The sequence below is a fragment of the Typopeltis vanoorti genome, chromosome 2 (assembly GCF_054136105.1).
Source record: "Typopeltis vanoorti isolate ZY-2024b chromosome 2, IOZ_Tvanoo_1.0, whole genome shotgun sequence".
Lineage (NCBI taxonomy): Eukaryota > Metazoa > Arthropoda > Arachnida > Uropygi > Thelyphonidae > Typopeltis > Typopeltis vanoorti.
In genome coordinates, this window is record NC_143550.1 from 181,132,285 (window position 1) to 181,151,200 (window position 18,916).

The 18,916-nt window shown below is 36.3% G+C and overlaps 1 protein-coding gene across 1 annotated transcript in view; it reads left to right on the forward strand.

The window, feature by feature from the left end:
* Positions 1-18,916, forward strand: part of elgi (E3 ubiquitin-protein ligase NRDP1 elgi) — a 177,894-nt gene that overhangs the window by 101,954 nt on the left and 57,024 nt on the right. The window contains exon 5 of the mRNA XM_090414102.1: positions 14,399-14,478. Within this exon, the coding sequence (XP_090270228.1) occupies positions 14,399-14,478 (80 nt within the window). The remainder of the gene's footprint in view (positions 1-14,398; positions 14,479-18,916) is intronic.

The window sequence follows — 18,916 nt, forward strand, 5'->3', positions numbered from 1 at the left end:
CCATTTGCAGTGATCTACTGCTAGGTGCAAAATTCTGCTAAAAATGGTTAACTCTTGTCTTTTATAGTTCAGAGAGAAATAATTTTTTTTTTTCCATTTTGTAGAATTTATGGAGACAGAAACACAGGTGTTAGAGCAATTATCCATTTGCTAAGGTTTCAGTGCTGGGAAAAAATCAAGTTTAATGGAGTGGAACATCACTAGGAAAAGATTAAAAGTAGTATTTAATATTCCTCCAATATTTTATCTCATTTACAGAGATATTATCAGGGAGTACAATATGAAACATAACAGACACACAAAGGCAGCAGAAAACTACTAAGTGTGAAATATATGGATGAAAGACTGGAGTCCTAACTAGGTGGGGCACTCTCTATGGACGTTTGACCACTAGTGAAAAAAAAAAATTAGTTAATTAAAATAAATAATTAAATAGAATAATTTCCTCAAGCAGCATGTGATAGAAGAAAATCAAGGTCAACCAGTGTTAGATCTGATTATAGTGTCAGAGGTGGTTTCAGTTAAAGACATAACTATTCTGCCTCTGGTTGGTGACAGTGCTCATGTGGTACTCTGGAAGTGCTAAGTTTATAAATGTTCCATTCAGAAAACGTTACATGCTGAACTACGAAGCAGTAAATTATGACCACCTGAGGGATATCCTCGTTTCTGTGCCATGGTATCAGTTACTGGATGGGAAGGATATCGACAGTGCATGGAAAGTGTTTAAAAAAATACTTAAATGATTTGATATCAGAATGTGTCATTAGAATTTGAAGAATAAATAGAGTAGGAGTGAAATGGATATGTAATCTAATTAAGCAAGAGATTCATAAGAAAAAGATGATGTGGAAGGAATATCTCATGGATATGGATGATGTCAGTTACTATAATTGTAAACAGCAGGCTAGAAGAGTCGCAAAATCCGAGTATGAAAAGAAACTGGCTCTGTGAGTTAACACGTTCGCTGCCAACTACGAGTATACTCGTAGTGGGTAAACCTGCTTCACAAGCCAGCTACGAGTATACTCGTATGACGCTTACCGCCGGGAACGAGATTATTGTAGTGACCTTGAAGAAGTGAAAATGCTTGGCTTGTGGGGCTAGCTTCAAAACTGTGTATTCTCATAGACCGTATATGCTCTGCACAAGCCAACTACGAGTATACTCGTAGGACGCTTACCTCCGTAACGAGATTATCGTACTGACCTTGAAGAAGTGAAATTGCTCGGCTTAGGGGAACAGACCATGCCGATGTAGCGTGGCAGCGAACGTGTTAAAGACAATCGAAAAGAATTCTATCATTATTCTGCAAGTAAAAGAAAGAATGAATCTGAAAGAATAACTCTACTGAATGCATATGATATACAAGTGACTGATTGGCTGATGTTGGTATGATAGTGGTGGTGGTTATGGAGGAAACAGAAGATCACGTTCCTGTCTCACCATGAAGATGTTATTCTCGTAATTACTCTCATAGTCCTCGTCATAGTATCAGCAGAACTCTTCCTCATGTTAGAAGATGATGATACAGTGTGAAATGGGCCTCCTCTAATGGATCAAGTTTTCTCACACAAGACACAACTGCTCTCTTCTTAAACCTCAGATGCAGCTACTTTTATGTTGCAAAATGTTGTGAGACCATGCAGCCTTGTCATACTTGGTGCAGCAGGATGATAATGTCCCTGGCTTAATTATGACAAGTTACTTTTGCTTTATATTTAAAAAAAAAAAGGAAAGCCTTAGAAAGCAGGTTGTGCCTTTTATGTAATGAACTTTTATATGTTAAGATTTTCATCATGACATATAAAAGTTCATTACATAAAAGGCACAACCTGCTGCTATATGTTAAGATTTTCATCATGAGGTGCTTAAGGGTCAAAGCTGTATAACTGAGAGGAGACCTCCACATAGCCTTTAAAGGAATGTGGAGAACTGACCAGTTGTTCTGACCTAATGTCCAATCCTCGCCTTCTCGTGGTGCACCCTGTTGGGTATCTACTTGGATACTGAACGAACGAGGATGGGCTGGCAATTTGGGATTTAGCCGACCAAATTGTATTTTTATTGGTTAAACCAAAATAAAAAATGATGGTACAACATGACAAAATTTCATGCTGGCTGGAGCGTCGCCCGGTTAAACAAGGCGCCCGTTGTTTTCGCCAGGGAACCAGAGTGAACAGCGAAAAGTCAGCTACTGGAACAAATCAGAAAACAAACCCCAACTCAACATCACCAGAGTTAAAGATCGGTACTATCAACATAAGAAGCCTGAATGGCAAAGAAATGGAGCTAGCTTAGGAATTAGATAAGTACCAGATCGACATAATAGTGGTGACTGAAACAAAAAAGACCAAAACTGGTGAGATCTTTCTGAGCAATAAATACAAAATGTTATATTCAGGCAATGACAATCAAGGAAAAGAAGGAGTAGCCATAGTATTCAACACAAAATACAAGGCTAATCTTCTTGAATGGCAGTCAGTCTCAAGTAGAGTAATGTGGGCAAATATGAGAATGGGGAACTGGACAATGAGACTTATTTGTGGCCTATGGTCCCACAGAAGGTTCTGCTAAGGTAGAAGTTAGAGAATTTTTTGAGGCTTTAGAAAAAGCAACTGACACAATGAAAAAAGTAAAAGTTGGTCCTTGTCGGGGATCTAAATAGCAGAGTAGAAAATGATTGTGAGACGTACAAAAATATTTTGGGAAAATTTGGAGAAAAGAGCAAAGCTAATAATAATGGCAAATATCTGTTGGATTTCTGCTCAGGACATGGACTGGTTATTACTAACACCATGTTCCAACATAAAAATGTGCACAAATTCACATGGAAAGAAGAGACAAGGAATAACAAAATCTCATTGACTGTGTTATTGTTGATAGTGATGTTTTCTCCCTGGTGCAGGACACCAGAGTGTACAGAGGATTTGAAATTGGAAGTGATCACTATTTAGTCTTGAGCAGGATAAAATTGAATTTCATATTGAAAAGAATAACATGTAAGAAAGTTATAAGGCGAATAAAAGTTGAACAGCTCTCAGATGTCAACTGTAGACTAAAATACACAAAGATTATTGAAGAAAAAATGAAAGAGTTTGAGAATAGGAATCAAACCTTGGAGATTCAGTGGCAAACTCTGAAGAAAACATTGATTGATTCTGCCAGAGAGACATGTGGTGAGGTTATCTGCAAGGATAAAAAAAAATGAGAACTCCCTGGTGGACACAGGAAGTTAAAGAGGCAGTGAAGGAAAAGAAGAAAGCCTATCAAAAGTTCCTGTCAAATATGTCAGCTTGTGCTCTTAGAGAATACAGAGACAAATGCAAGAATGCTAAACACTGTGTAAAACTAGCTAAAAAAAATCATGGGAGGACTTTGGCAAGAATGTAGAAAATAAATATCAAGAAGGTGGTAAAATATTCTGGAGGTTGTTGAAGAAGCTTAGGAATGGTATTTCCCTACTGAGTGTTCCTAGCAAGATCTTTGCAAGTATTCTTGATTAACGGTTGAGAAGAATTGTGGAAGAGAAGCTTGTTGAAAAACAAGTTGGATTCAGGCCAAATAGAGACTGTCAGGATCAGATCTTCACTTTACGACAAATAGTCGATAAAGCATGGGAATAATAACAGAGATCTGTATTTAAGTTTTGTCGATTTGGAAAAGGCATATGACAAGGTGCCAAGAGAGAAGCTATTCAATGCGCTGCAGTTATATGGTGTCAATGGGACATTATATCAAGCAATACTTAGTCTTTATTTGAGTTGTAAGTCAGCAGTTAGAATTGAAGGAAGTACAGGAAGATGGTTTAATGTTAAATCTGGTGTGAGACATGGATGTACATTATCCCCTCTGTTATTCATTATCTATATGGTCACATTATGAAGGAAAGTGGTATTAAACATGATATCAGAATTGGAGATGTTAATGTCAGTTCTTTGCTTTATGCAGATGATGTTATACTTCTAAATAAATCCGCTACAAGTCTGCAAGATTCTCTGACTAAATTTAATAGCTGTTGTAATAGATATGGTATGGAGGTCAGCAATGAAAAGACAAAGACAATGAAAATAGGCAGAATAATTGAAAATGTCAATTGTGATGTGAATGGAGAACGTTGGAACAAGTAAAACATTTTTGCTACTTAGGCATGATTTTTACTGAAGATGGTAAATTAAATATGGAAATAGACAACAGAATCAGCAAAGCTGGTATGGTGGGAAGTCAAATGAATAAATTCATATGGAATAAGAGAGAAATTAGTTGGAACACTAAATTAGCTGTATACAAGACTGTGTTCAAACCAGTTTTAACTTATGGATCTGAGAGCTGGGTCAGAAGTAAAACACTTGACCAAAGACTAGAGGCCGCAGATATGAGAGTCCTGAGAAAGATTATGGGCGTGAACAGATGACATCAATGGCAATATCATATGAAAAACGAGGATATTAGGAAAGAACTTCACATTGTCAGCATCCAGGAATGCGTTAGCAGAGCTAATCTCAGGTTGTATGGTCACTTAAACAGAATGGGCAAGGAAAGATTAGCAAAACAAGTGTTCTCTGCCAGGTTGGCAGCAAAATGACCCAGAGGAAGACCAAGATATAGGTGGATTGATATGGTACAAAGTGCCTTAGCCGATTGAAATATAAGATCTGATAATGTTGGAGTCTTGACAAGTAACAGACTGATTTGGAGGAAAATTGTAGATAGGAAGTTAGTAATGATGTAATTTTTCCATGTAGTACTATCATATCCTGTACACCCCTTGAGGGTACATATCAGGAATTTGATGATGATGATAAGCATAAATAAATAAATAAATAAATAAATTGACTTATGCAGAAGTGATTGTTCTCCTAATGAACAACCATTTTGCTAAGAGCTATCAACCTGGTATATGCAACATTGAACTCACTGCTACCTCTTCACTGTATGAAGAAACTCATGTTGATGCAACATCTAGAGCTGTTACATAAACTGAATAAGAATTCTGCAGTAGGAACTGATAGGATATCAGCACACATGCTAAAAGAGTGTTCAGCTGAACTGGTTGTTATTATTATTATTACGGGCAACTCCAAGGAGTCCTTACTCATCGAGGGAGGCCCTAACATCATCTCAAGAACAACTATTTGACATTCACACAGTATCTATCATACCTTGCCTTGAACTCATTCACAGTCATGGTACCCACAACAGACTCTGGCAGCTTATTCCACTCATTCACCACTCTCCAAGTAAAAAACCTAGTTCTAAAACTCTTGCCCAGCTTCCATGTATGGCCCCTAGTCCCACCACCACCACCACCAGTCCTATTCTCAAAAATATCTTCTGAATTAATCTTATAGAAACATTTTGGTAATTTGAATGTCTCAATCATATCACCCCTTTTCCGCCTATCAACCAATTTCTGCAACCCACAAATCTTCAACCTGTTCTCATAAGGTTCATTCCATAGACATGCTATCATCTTGGTCACTCATCTCTGGATCCTCTCTACCTTCTCCCCATCAAGAAACCCTGCCGCCCAAATCTGGGCACAGTATTCTAGATGGAGTCTTAATAAGGCTCGATACAGAGGAACAATAACCTGTTTGTCTCTGCTTTTTAAAGTATTTTTCAGCAAACAAGTGATTTGATGAGCTGATTTAGCCAATTTTGCCATGTGCCCCCTAAACTTCAATTCCCTATCCACCAACACTCCCAAATCCCTGGCCTCATCAATCTCCTAGAGTACAGTTCCAGCAATGTGATATACTGCTGCTATTCTTTTCACCCCAAAATGCATAACCTTACACTTTGCCACATTAAATTGACATCCATTTTCCCTAGCCCAGTCCTTCAAACTATCCAAATCATCCTGTAAAATTTTGACATCGTGTGCACTCGCAATTGCTCTGACCAACTTTGGATCATCAGCAAACAAGTGAACACTTCCTCTCAGATCCTTTCCTATATCATTGATGAACAAATTGAAAAGTAGTGGTCCAAGAACAGAACCTTGCGGCACACCACCAGTCACAGGCTGTCTTTTGGACTCTACTCCTGAATAAACCACTCTCTGATATCTCTCCATCAACCACTCTCTGATATCTCTCCATCAACCACCCTCCTATCCATCTCACCAACCCTATATCCATCCCCATCTACTGCAGTTGACTGATTAGAATTCCATGTGGTATCCTGTCAGAGGCCTTTGCAAGGTCCAGTAGAATCACTGTAAACCCATTACCTTTATCCAGTTCAGCTGTCACTGTGTTATAAAACGTGAGCAAGTTACCAAGGCATGATCTACCCTTCACAAAACCATGTTGCCCCCCATACAGTATCCCATTTTCATTTATCCAATCCTGTATTTTTCTCTTGCCTGTTTTCTCCAAGACTTTGACAACAATTCTTGATATGCTGATCGGTCGGTAATTTACAACAGCAGTCTTGGAACCTCCTTTATGCAGTGGAACTATTTTCCCCTCTTTCCAAACTCTCGGGACTAACCCAGCCCCGAGACTCAAATTAAACAAAATGGTCAAGGGCACTGGCAATTCTTTAGCAGCTTCACGTACGACACAAGCTGATATACCATCTAATCCCACTGATTTATTGACATTGAGGTTTTGTAATAGACTATTCACCTCCACTTCATTCACCACAATTCCCGTATAAGCTATTGGTTCATTCATTCCTGCAATGTCACCAACTTGATGATATACTCTTGCAAAGTGCTCGCTCAGTAATTCAACTATATGAACTGATTTGGTTACCTCCCTGCCATCAGCATTCTTTAAAATCATTCTGCCATATACATTTTTTCTTTCACTTGCAACATATTGAAAAAAACTGTTTGGGATTCTCTTTAGCCTGCTCGGCTAATGTTCTTTCATAATCCGCTTTTGCTTTTCTTACCACACTTGTTAACCTTCTGACATGCGCTTTATACTGTGCCTGCCGATCACCTTTCTTCTTAAATTCCCTCCACGGTTGTTTCTTTTTTTGCAGCTCAAGTTTAATGGTGGTATTCATCCATTTAGCCCCTAGTTGATTTATTATTCGGAATCTAGGTATACCGTCAGCCATTGCCTCATGCAAACCCTTCTTAACTGCCTCACAAGCACTATCAACATCCAGCCCTTGCAGTTTTACATGCCATGGCACTGAACCAATCAAACTCCTAAGCTTGTCATACTTACCAGCCCGATAATTCCACATGTACCCTGTCTTAATTGTAAATTCCACACCTTTAGCCACCTCCCAAGTCAAGACCCTCTGATCACTCTCACCGATTGGTGGCAACGTGGTCATATTTGTTACAGCCAAATTCTCAGATACAATTACTAGGTCAAGCACTCTCTGACCCCTAGTATTTTCCATTACATGCTGTCGCAGATAGGTATCCCTTAATAACCGCATAAAATCCAATTTCTTCCTTCCATGTGTCCTCTCCTTCTTCCAATCAATGTTACCATAGTTGAAATCTCCCATAATAATTACCCTTCTTCCATTCATTTCTTCTGTTTGCTTATGCATACTATCTCCATCTATTCCATCACCTGGTCTATAGCAGCACTCAACTGTATATTTTGTTCTGTTAGCCTCAATCTCACACCAAATAACCTCAGATGTGCTCTTTTCTTTATCCTGCAGTTCCACTTCCATTCTCCTTGGCTGTATCTCATCAGTTATCATCAATAACACTCCTCTCCCCATTTTATTTTCACTGTCACTCCTGAACACACCTTACCCCTCACATTCAATCCCACTAGCTATATTATCTTCTGTCAGCCATTTTTCACTAATGCCAATAACCTGTGGCCTGGAAGAAGTGACAACCAAGGCCAAAAATTCTTCTTTCTTGTTCCTAATACTTCTGGCATTAGTATGCATGAATTGCAGAAGCTCATTTGTTCCATCACTATTTTGATTTTTGATGCCTTATACTAACTATCCCATTCTGATTTGTTGTCCTTCGTACTCGCTCGGGCATATTACACACATTCATACACTCAGATGTCTCCCTAAGGTCTGCATATCTACTCCCCCCCCCCCCCTTAACTCTAGTTTCCCTTATTCTGCACATCCACTTCATTCAGCAACACCTTTTCAAGTCTCTGTTGGCCAAATCCATTAAATGTAAACCATCCATCTTATATAAATCCTTTCGACCATCAAACTCACTCCACACATCCACAAATTCCACACCACTTCTCCTGCATGAACCGCACATAAAGTCATTAGCAATTCCCTGGCAACATTGGCAACAGACTCACCATCCTAACTCTCTCACTCTTCTCTTTTGCTACCTCAAGTAATTCCTTCAAATCCTCTCTCATAGCTTCTCTCATCTCATCATTTTGTCTCCTTTCAAATCATTCATTCCTGCTACTACTATCAATTCTTTCACCCTCTGTTTTGCATTTTTGCATTCTAATTGACTCGCTTACATCCTTAATGTTCGCATCAGGTTGGTACGATTTTGTTAAACTCTCATCTATCACACCTCTTACTAAAGAATCTCTGTACAACACTCGCTCTTTCATTTTGTTTACACTCACTATCATACTCTTATTTTTCTTATTATACTTTTGCCGTTTATAAGTTGGTACGTTCGGTAAAAATTTTTGCCAACGCTCCAGCTGCCGATTTGCCCTGTGTATCACTCCGCGTAACCGTGCGATCTCACTCATTGCATCTGTCTCATCATTTTTATTATCTGTAAATTCATTCATTCTGTATGTTTACCTTCATTATCACTTTCAACGCCACTCTCACAGCTGTCTGGTACTACTTTGCAAATATCACTATTCAAACCTCGCATATCACTATTTTCTACACTCTCACGACTTGAAACACTCTTTAAATCCTCACATTCCTTACACTTTCTGCACACATTCACTCCACTATCATTGTCTAACCAGACTCTAACCCATCCTCAAAGCATACATTTCACAAACAGTACACTGAATAAAATCCTTTAAATTAAAAGTTTTAGACAAAGATGGCGACCTGGAAGCCATTGTATTCATATTCCTCCTTATTGGTGCCATGTGCACAAATAATAATCTACCAAATTACTAATTGGAAACTCAAAAAATACACAAAAATCACCCAGACACGCTAAGATACGAAAAGTAAATAATACTACGTAAGATTCAAGCAAATTTACCAATTATTTCTTAAAATAACACTTATCTGTTCAGGATCTCTCTACAAACACTTCCTTTAGTGTAGTATTTATTTATACTACTGAATTATTGACTTGACCAGGCTATATAATTTGAGTCTCAGAACAGTGAAGATTCCACAGGAGTGGAAAGAATGTATGGTAATCCTATTGCTCATGTATCTAACTATTGATCAATCAGTATCTCTGGAGTGGTGGTGAAGATTTTTGGAAAAGTTGGTTAAGGCTTGCATTCAGAAATGGGTCGACAGTGAATTTCTACTTTGCAATGAACAGTGGGAAGATCATGTTTTAGCAACTTGTTCACATTCTATAACATTGTTATAGAATGTGAACATGAGTTAGACTAGGGGAATGTATACATCATAATACTTTTGGATTTTGCTAAGGCTTTTGACAGGAAACAGCATGGAAGATTGTTGCATAAATTTGAGAATATGGTGTTGAATTATAAAATATTGCTGTTATTAAGAGGAATGTTGACTGACAGACATCAAAAATGTGATATATGGGGGATGTGAGTCTGCAAGATTTTAGGTAACCAGTGTTGTACCACAAGAAACAGTGCTTGATCCATTGTTATTCAATCAATACGTGAATGACATCATGAGGGATATAACATGTGAAATGCAGCTATTTGCTGATGATGCAAAAATAGGCACAGTAATAAGGAATACAGCTGATAGGTACTTGCTGAATGATTTGAATAGGCTGGAATTGTGGGCATGTGAAAATGGCTGTCATTTCAATGTTAATAAATGAACTTTTGTGTGATTAGTTATCCAATGTCATATTATATCGGTGGGATTATGCTTGAACAAACTGTCGAGGCTAATGATCTTGGAGTTTTAGTAAACAGGAAGTTGAAATTCAAGGGTCATATAGCAAAACTTGTAAATACAACTCGGAGAATAATGACAATGCTGAAACAAACCTTGGCATGTAAAGATAAGTAAGTCATTTTGCCTCTCTACAAGACCTTGATAAGACCTCATTTGGATTATTGCGTGCAAGTCTATTCTCCTGGTTTCCGTGGTGATTCTGATACAGTGGAGAGAGTGCAAAGGAGTGTCAAAAATGATATGAGGATTGTGGAATACAGATTATGAACACAGATTGAGAATTTATAGGCTGCATATGCTGGCAAACAGAAGAAAGAGGGATGATATGATTGAAACTTATAAACTTCTGAAAGGGTTACAGAATTGCAGTAGATGGAATTTTTCATTTTATGGAGGGTAGGAAAAGGATACGAGGGCATCCATAGAAGTCGAGAATGAATGCTGTCAAAGAAGGGGATTAGAGCTAGATTTTTCTCTCATAGAGTAGTGTGTGATTGGAATGGATTGCCATTGGATGTTGTGTGTGTGTGTGATGCATGCGTGCGCAAGTAGCATGAATTCAAGAACAGGTATGACAGCTGGTAATGCAAATAGTATCATTTTGATGAGTTCCTGACTTGACAGAGGTCTTTCTTAATAATAATAATAATTTTTTTTTTTACATAATAAATATAGTAATACACAGATGATTAAAAAAAAATTACTGTTGAATCAAATGCATCTCTACAGTCCTCTTATCATAAAGTGTTGAGGTTCTGCCATCATGTTTTGGATCCTTTATACACTGCTGATGGATCTTCCAGTTTCTTGGAATTACTAATCTATCATTCTTGTTGAGATTAGGATGATGAATCAACATCTCATAAGCTTCCTTGAATTTTTTTTCAACCCAGGGGTGGGGGGGGGGCTTGGTGCCTTTCCAGTTAATTCTCTGACATGTTTGGAGTGCATGGGCTGACAGGCCTGTTTTACCATAGTGAAGGAATTCAATGTGGCATTTGTGTTCATTTTATCTTGTTGAAATGCTGAGCCTTGTTTCCCCTATGTAGGGTGAGTTGTAAGTGCACTGGATTTTGTAAACCACATGTGAGCAAGGTTAGAAAGGAATCTTTTTGGATGAGCCAAGTATACGTTTTAATTTTGCAGGTGGTTTGAAAGTTGCTTTAATATTGCATTTATGTAGTGTTCAATCTATTTTTTCTGATATTTCCCTTATGTATGGTATAACTATTGCTTTTTTGTCATTTTTTTAAACCTTTTATGGCATTATTGTGAAGGATTTTTTAGAAACATTTGGCTAATAATTTCACATTCCTTCTTTAGCACCTGCTCATTGGAGCAAACTGTTAATGTCATATGTTTGAGGGTGCTGATAACCCCTAGTTTTGCTTTGGATGGTGGTATGAATCTTTGTGTTTATATTGGCCTGTGTGTGTGTGTGTGTGTGTAGGTTTGCAGTAGACCAGGGCTTCCCAAACTGTGGGCTGCGGCCCCCTTGGGGGCCGTAGGTTTTGTTGAGGGGGGCCGTGAAATAATAAAAACAAATTTAAAATGTTTTAAGACTAAGTAGATTTTTTTTATTTTAAAAGAAACGTATTTAACTTTTATTATTTATTATTTCTTTTTTGTTATTTTTTATATTTTAATGGAAAAATTCACGCATTGGTGTTGGTTCACAAACTTTGATTCCTGCATATTTCGGCGCTTAATGAATATTAGTAAATATTGCTTATTCATGTTTCATTTCAAAGCAGTGGTTAATTGTATTTACTTCGAATGCTCTCCAGGGAAGCTCCAAATCTTCCTGTCCCTTTCATCACGCGTTCGTAATCAGGGACTGTTGATATTGACTTTATATACATCAAAACTCGTTTTATATTATCACTGTCATCCGAGCTAGTTTTCTGTTACCAATAAAAGTTTCGCACATACTTCACACATGAAAAAAAGCTTAAACAGTAATAGTAACTCGCTTGCAGTGGTAAACAGCCACTATACTGCAGAGGCAATAAAAACAAGTACTTTTATTATGCCAGTGAATAAGGTATGAGGAGTCTGTGTTTCTCAACAAATAGTGCAATTAGAGACAACTGGGATAAAAACACACTAATTAATGAATCACATGTCCCCTCATATAGAAACTATGCTGTATAGACTGAAACAAAACCATATGTTGCATGGGCAAACACAGTATCTAACTAAAAACTATTGTTATTAATTAGATGTGTGTGAGTTCGATTTCAGAAGACAGCAATAAAATTCAACTGAACGTGTTAAAATTCGTAAAAGTGTTATAACTAAATAATATATATATATATATATATAATGAATGTTATGGCCGTTTCACATATGGAATTCGGTTGAAGAGAGTTAGCATTTCAACTCAATTTTCAGCTATGCTTTTATCTTTCGGTTGCATGATCTTTTGTTAATACCGCACCAGTCATATGCACGTTTTAATAACCTCCTTTGCTGTCTGTTTCGCGTTAGGCTTAATTACCGTAAAGGGAGAAAAGTCACAAAAGAAAAAAATGTTCCTGGTCTGGGGATTCCCTTATTCAGGTAATATTCACTACTTTCATGTTATCAGTCTGTGGTGTGCCAGTATCGGTAAGTGGTGATATTATTTGATCTATTCTACGTTAAAAAATTTAACCCTGAGATGGATAAGTGGCTGATAAAAAAATAAAAATAAAAAAATCTTGTGAACAATCAGAAGAAGCAGAAACAGACTCAAAAAAAATGACAGTGTTTCATATTTTACCAGAACAGTCCGCATCGTCTTCAGAACCAAACGGTAAGCGGCAAAAAATGTAATATATGCATTTGATTTTTGCAATATTCACTGTGTATGTTTTGTATTGAATATAATACAGTATATATTATAATAATATATATGTCTATATTACGATTATTTTTCGAGGGGGGGGCGTGAAATATTTTAATTTTTGCAAAGGGGGGCCCTGACATCCAGAAGTTTGGGAAGCACTGCAGTAGACCATGAAGGAAAAACAACTTGAGGGAATATGTGTGAGAAACATGTCTAGAAAAGGAAGAGAAAGAGAGTTATTGTTTTCAATCTCATTGGTAAATTGGATAAGTTTGTGTTGTTTGTTCAGGTGGCTTAGGAATGTATTTAATGCTTGGCATCCATGGGACCAAATCGCAAATATATCATCAACATATTTGAGCCAAACTTTCGCTTCAGACTTTCTGAATCTAGAGCTCGTTGCATTAAATCCTCCTTTGCTGTTGCCCACCTTTCATGAAAGTACAGTGTGGAGATAGGACTGGAATTCTGTGCTTCTCACTATAACACTTATCATGGGTAATCCAAGAATTGTGTAACTAGGAATGGAATTGCAATAAAAGCATTAGATGAATCTTCACAGGATTAGAATAAATCAAGGCCATTGTCAATCCAATCCTTAAGTGTCCATTATGGATGGATATTTGAATTATTTCTAGTTTTATGGTACTCTGTGTTCTGTAGCAATTGCTTTTGTGCTCTGAAAAAAAAAAAACTTCTGGTTTGAAATCCAGCAAAATAGCAGCAACTTAAGAAATTACATATTTTGTTCTTGTGCAATGTTGTGAGTTAGTATCATAAAAATATAACATAAATATTTCTAGTCAAGTAATTATTTTTTATATTTCACGTGTTGTCAGTATTTAGCTTACAGTTGATTGCCTGAATTCTTTTTATTTACCTCTGCCTTAATAATTTGTAGAGACAGTTCATGAATGGAATTATATATCTTGCCATTTCCATGTGAATGACATTTTCTCTGATACATCTTTCAGAGTTACTGATGCAGTTTAGAGATACCCCCAGATGCATATGCCTTACAGATGAATCTCTTTTAGTTACCACACTTACACATTTCTTATTTAATTGATTGCTTCTCTGCAGGAGCCTTAAGTGATATATGGTATGCAGATTATCCAATTTTTTTTTTGGCACATTGAATTGTCATTTTCTTTGAAATACCAGCTCTCTAACATTTTGTTTACTCTTTCTTTTAAGGTTACATGGTGATCAGCATTCATATTTACGAATTTAGGGAGACAAAACACACTTGTTGAAATGTCATTTCAACGTGTGTTTTGTGTCCCTAAATTCGTAAATATGAACATTTTGTTTAGGCATTGGAAAGCCTAAAAGGTTTCATCTTATCAGAAACTATAAAACATGTGTACACTATAAATAGATACGTATCCTTTTATATCATATATAGACACTGTAAAATGTTTTTCAGTAAACATTTGATGGAACACCATTAAGTTTTTTTAAAAAAAAAACTTTTTAGCCTTTTTTAAAACTTTTATTTGATAAACAATTTTAACTTTAAACTTAATTATACTTAATTTCCAGGAATGTATACGTGCCATACGATTATCCAGTCCGTCTGTACCAGCCATAGTCGAATCAATTGAGCAAGATGAAGTTGTGAGGTAGTTGGTTTGGTTTTATCATGTAATATTTAAATAAAGATTTTTATAAAACATGCGGTTGCTTTCAGAATATTTTAAATCTTAATTTGTATTCATGCACAGCAAATGTAGTACTCTTACATTCAGAGTAAACATTGCTTGGTTGTGTTATACATACATTCACAAATGTTATATGAAAAAAAATACACACACACACACATACCACCCACAACATCTGCATTAATGAAGTGAATATAATTTCCTAAATAGGAAAATTAATACAGAGAAAATTAAATAAAAAGTAGCAAATAAAAACTTCATATCTGAACTATTATTTAAAATTTTTGATTTTTTTTGCAGTTCAGTTGCATCTTCATCTCTTTTTATTTTATTTTACATCATTAGCATATAATTTTTTATATATCTCATTTATTACAAGCACTTCTTAAGTATTCTGCAAATGAGCAGGTTCTTCTCTTAATAGCAAAAATTTTCCTTCCACTCTCTTCTGTTTTGAGCCTTCTTTTTCAAGGTTGTGTACCTGTCTCCATTCAGCATGTCATCTAGCATTGTTTTCCTTACTCTTCCTCTGGGTCGTTTTCCATCTATTTTTTCTTCGATGGCATCTCTGATGATTCCATTTCCTCTTAGAATATGTCCAATCCAGTTTCCCTTTCTTATTTTTATCCTCTTTAACAGACTTCTTTCTTCTTCTACTCTTTTTAAGACCTCTTCATTAGTTATTTTATCTATCCATTTGATTTTTTCTATCCTTCTTCAAATCCACATCTCAAATGCTTTCCAAAATCTTAATTTCTTCTTCCAGAGAGCAACACTCCACACAACATTTTAATGGTATTTTCTTTAGGTTTCTGTCCATTTTACTTCTGAATAAATTCCATTTTCTATTAAAGGCATCTCTTTTCATTGCTATTCTTGCTTTTATGTCACTTTTACCTTCCATCACTGCTAATCACACTTCCTAGATATTTAAATGTCTTTACTTGATTCAATTTTTTCCCATTTATTCTGATATTTATATTTGCCTCTTTCCTTGCTACTTTCATTACTTTTGTTTTTCTTATGTTAATTTTCATTCCATAATTGATACAGGACTCCAGTAATCTGTTCAACAGATGTTGTAGTCCTTTTCAGTATTTGATAATAATGCCTTGTCATCTGCATATCGTATTGCAAATATTTGTCCACCTCCAGTCTTTATTCCTTCTTCTGAATTCTCCAGTGCTTCTTTTAACATTGCTTCGGAATACACGTTAAACAAAATTGGTGACAGAGAACAACCTTGTCTTACTCTTGTCCAATGATACCTGGTTCTGTTGTACCATATATGTCTCTCACCATGGCAGCTTGTCCCATGTATAGTGAAATAATTAGCCTTCTGTCTTTTCCATTACTTCCACCATCTTATCCCATTTTACAAGCACTATAAAAATTTTAAAAATATATAAAATCCTCTAACTATTAAAACAGATGTGCAGGATTTTATGTTTTAGACTTATGTTAGAGACAGATGCTATTGTAAGAAAGTATGAATAGTTAATAATTTTCAATGCTGTCATAAAATAATCCTCCATTTTGTGTTTATGAATATATTTGTATAAAAATAACTTGCTTTAAAATTGGCTCTCTGTTAATAATTTTTCAGTTTTTTTTAAGCACTCATTACAAGGTTTACCAGTCACATTGTCTGAACTGAAATTTGATGGTGATTAAATTATGATCTAATATGATTCTAATCAATTTTGAAACTGTTCTTTGGATCAGCTGGTGCTCTGCTTTTCTTTTATATAGTCCTACCTGTCTATTCATGGAATCTGTTCAATGATGATGTGAAACATCCCTGTTTGAACAACAACAAATTATACCTTTTTTTTTTGTGGTAGTACTGTAATCTTGCTACTTTTATGACTTGGAACAATCCTTCATTTCTTTTGTATGCTGAACATTCCATTAGCATACATCCTGATATTATTATTAATATCTGACCTCCATGGAGTCAGAAACTCATTGTTGGAGGTACACACTATTGCACACACTGCTCATCCAACTGTGCCTTAAACTGATTCAATATGCCTACATTCACAAGACACTCAGGCAATGCGTTCTACTCACCAACCACTCTCTGTGCAACGAACCTACTCCTCACTCCTCTGCTCGCACCCTCCTTATACAGTTTCCAGTGATAGCCTCTTATTATAACCTGCCCCTCCCATATTATGAAAAATCTCTTCCATGTCAACCTATAACAACTCCTGACTAGCTTATATGTCCCATTCATACCCCCCCTCCCTGTTCCTCCTATTCTCATGGCTTTGCAACTTACATTCTCTCAATCTGTTCTCATACTCCACATTCCAAAGACCACTGACCACCTTTGTGAATCTTCTCTGGACCCTTTCCAACATATCCTCGTCAACATGAAAACCCAGTGACCAAATCTGTGCACAATAATCCATATGAGGCCTGATCAAGGCCTTATATAATGGCTTCATGACCTCTCTATTTCTGCATGTCAGGGTCCTCTGCATCATTGCCATTATCTGATATGACATTTCACAACTTGTGCAGTGTAGCTCTGAATTTCAGGTCCTTGTAACCTCTGCATTACACCACACTGCCTCATAACCATCGCCACTATTTCCCTCTTTCATGTTTACCTTATGTGGACATAATTCCCCTGCTGTCATCAGCAGCAGCATTCCCCCTCTCTTCTTGTCCTTTCTATCCTCATGAAAAATACTGTATCCTTCCATTTCTATTCTCATTAGAATATCATCTTCATTCAACCGTGTTTCACTTATTCCAATGATTTTGGGGTGAATAAACTCAATCAGTGAAACCATTTCATCTCCCTTATTTCTGATATGTTTGGCACTTGTAAACAAACACAGTAAGTATGCTAATGGAATACACAACATTCATTCTTTCTTTTACTTGCAGCATAACAATAACATTCTTTTTGGGTTGCCTTTAGCCTGCACAACCAATTTCTTTTCATTCTCCAACTTAGCTCTCCATACAATATTCATAACTTTTTTGGTTATGTATTTCATATGTATATCTCCTGCTTAATAAGGTTTCATATCCATTTCACTCCTGCCAATTAGTTTGTTAAAATCTATGTTCCAATACTGCATCATTTAAGCATCTTTTCAGAGCTTGTCATGCAATGCCAATATCCTTTCTGTCCAGTAAGTGCTACCATGGGTTGACCATGGTATTCTCTTGAGTTCGGCATAATTCCCAGCTTTGTAATTCATAATTTAACCTTTCGTAGGAACATACATGTGCTTAATTACTTCTGTCATGATGGCAAAACAGTCACTTCCTTAACTGTCATCCCCCCCCCCCACACACAGATGCTATGATCAAATCAAATTCTCTTTGAACCTTGAGTTCATTCTTTCACTTGCTATTTCAGAAAGTTGTCTTACATCAGCTCAGTAAATTTTCCTTCATCTTCATTCTTATGAGTTTTTTTCTGTTACCCAATCAGTATTCAGATAATTTCAGCTGCTCATAATGATTACATATTTAGTATCCAACCATGTAATTTGACATTGCATTTCATTGTCCACAGCAACTAATACTGTGAGGTTTGTAGCAACACCTACCATATATATATATATATTTTTTATTTTGTTAGCCTCCATTTCACACCATATAGCCTCAAACGCACTGCTATGTGGAACATTATTATACTATTATTGCTTACATATGTTTCTATCCCAAGTGGATTCAAATAATCTAATTATCATTTAATTTCTGTAAGAGATATTCAGCCATATTTTTAAAACTGTTTTGTAGCAAACATACTTTTTATTTTCTCATTAACTTTATTTCTGTTATTATTTTGTATGTACACCCTCAAAAGGTGTACTAGTTGCTGACTTAATCTAACAGTTACTTGGACTGAGCAATGGCAAAGGTAGGCAACTAGAAGAAACCTTCATGTAACAAGTAGGAAAGTGGAGAACTGACTGGCTTTCTGGTGCAATGCCCAGTTCTCACTTTCCTGTGTTAATGTAGCCTGCTAGCAAATATTTACTTGAAAGTTGAATGAACAAAGATGAACATACAGTTTGGGACTTAGTCAAATTGTATTCACTTTTAGCTGAAAATACATATACCTTATGATGTGATGTTATGTTATATCATAATCAGAGGTAAAAATATGTATATTTAATATAATCTGTATGGAACACACACACTTTATGTAGAACATCAACTTTGTGTGGAAGAAAACAGAATTAATACACTGATATGTATTTATTATACCAATTTATTTATTTTAATGAGGATGTGTTGGGATGCTTAAGGGTCAAAGCTGTATAACTGAGAGGAGACCTCCACATAGCCTTTAAAGGAATGCGGAGAACCGACCAGGGCTTCTAACCTAATGTCCAATCCTCACCTTCTCGTGGTGCACCCTGTTGGG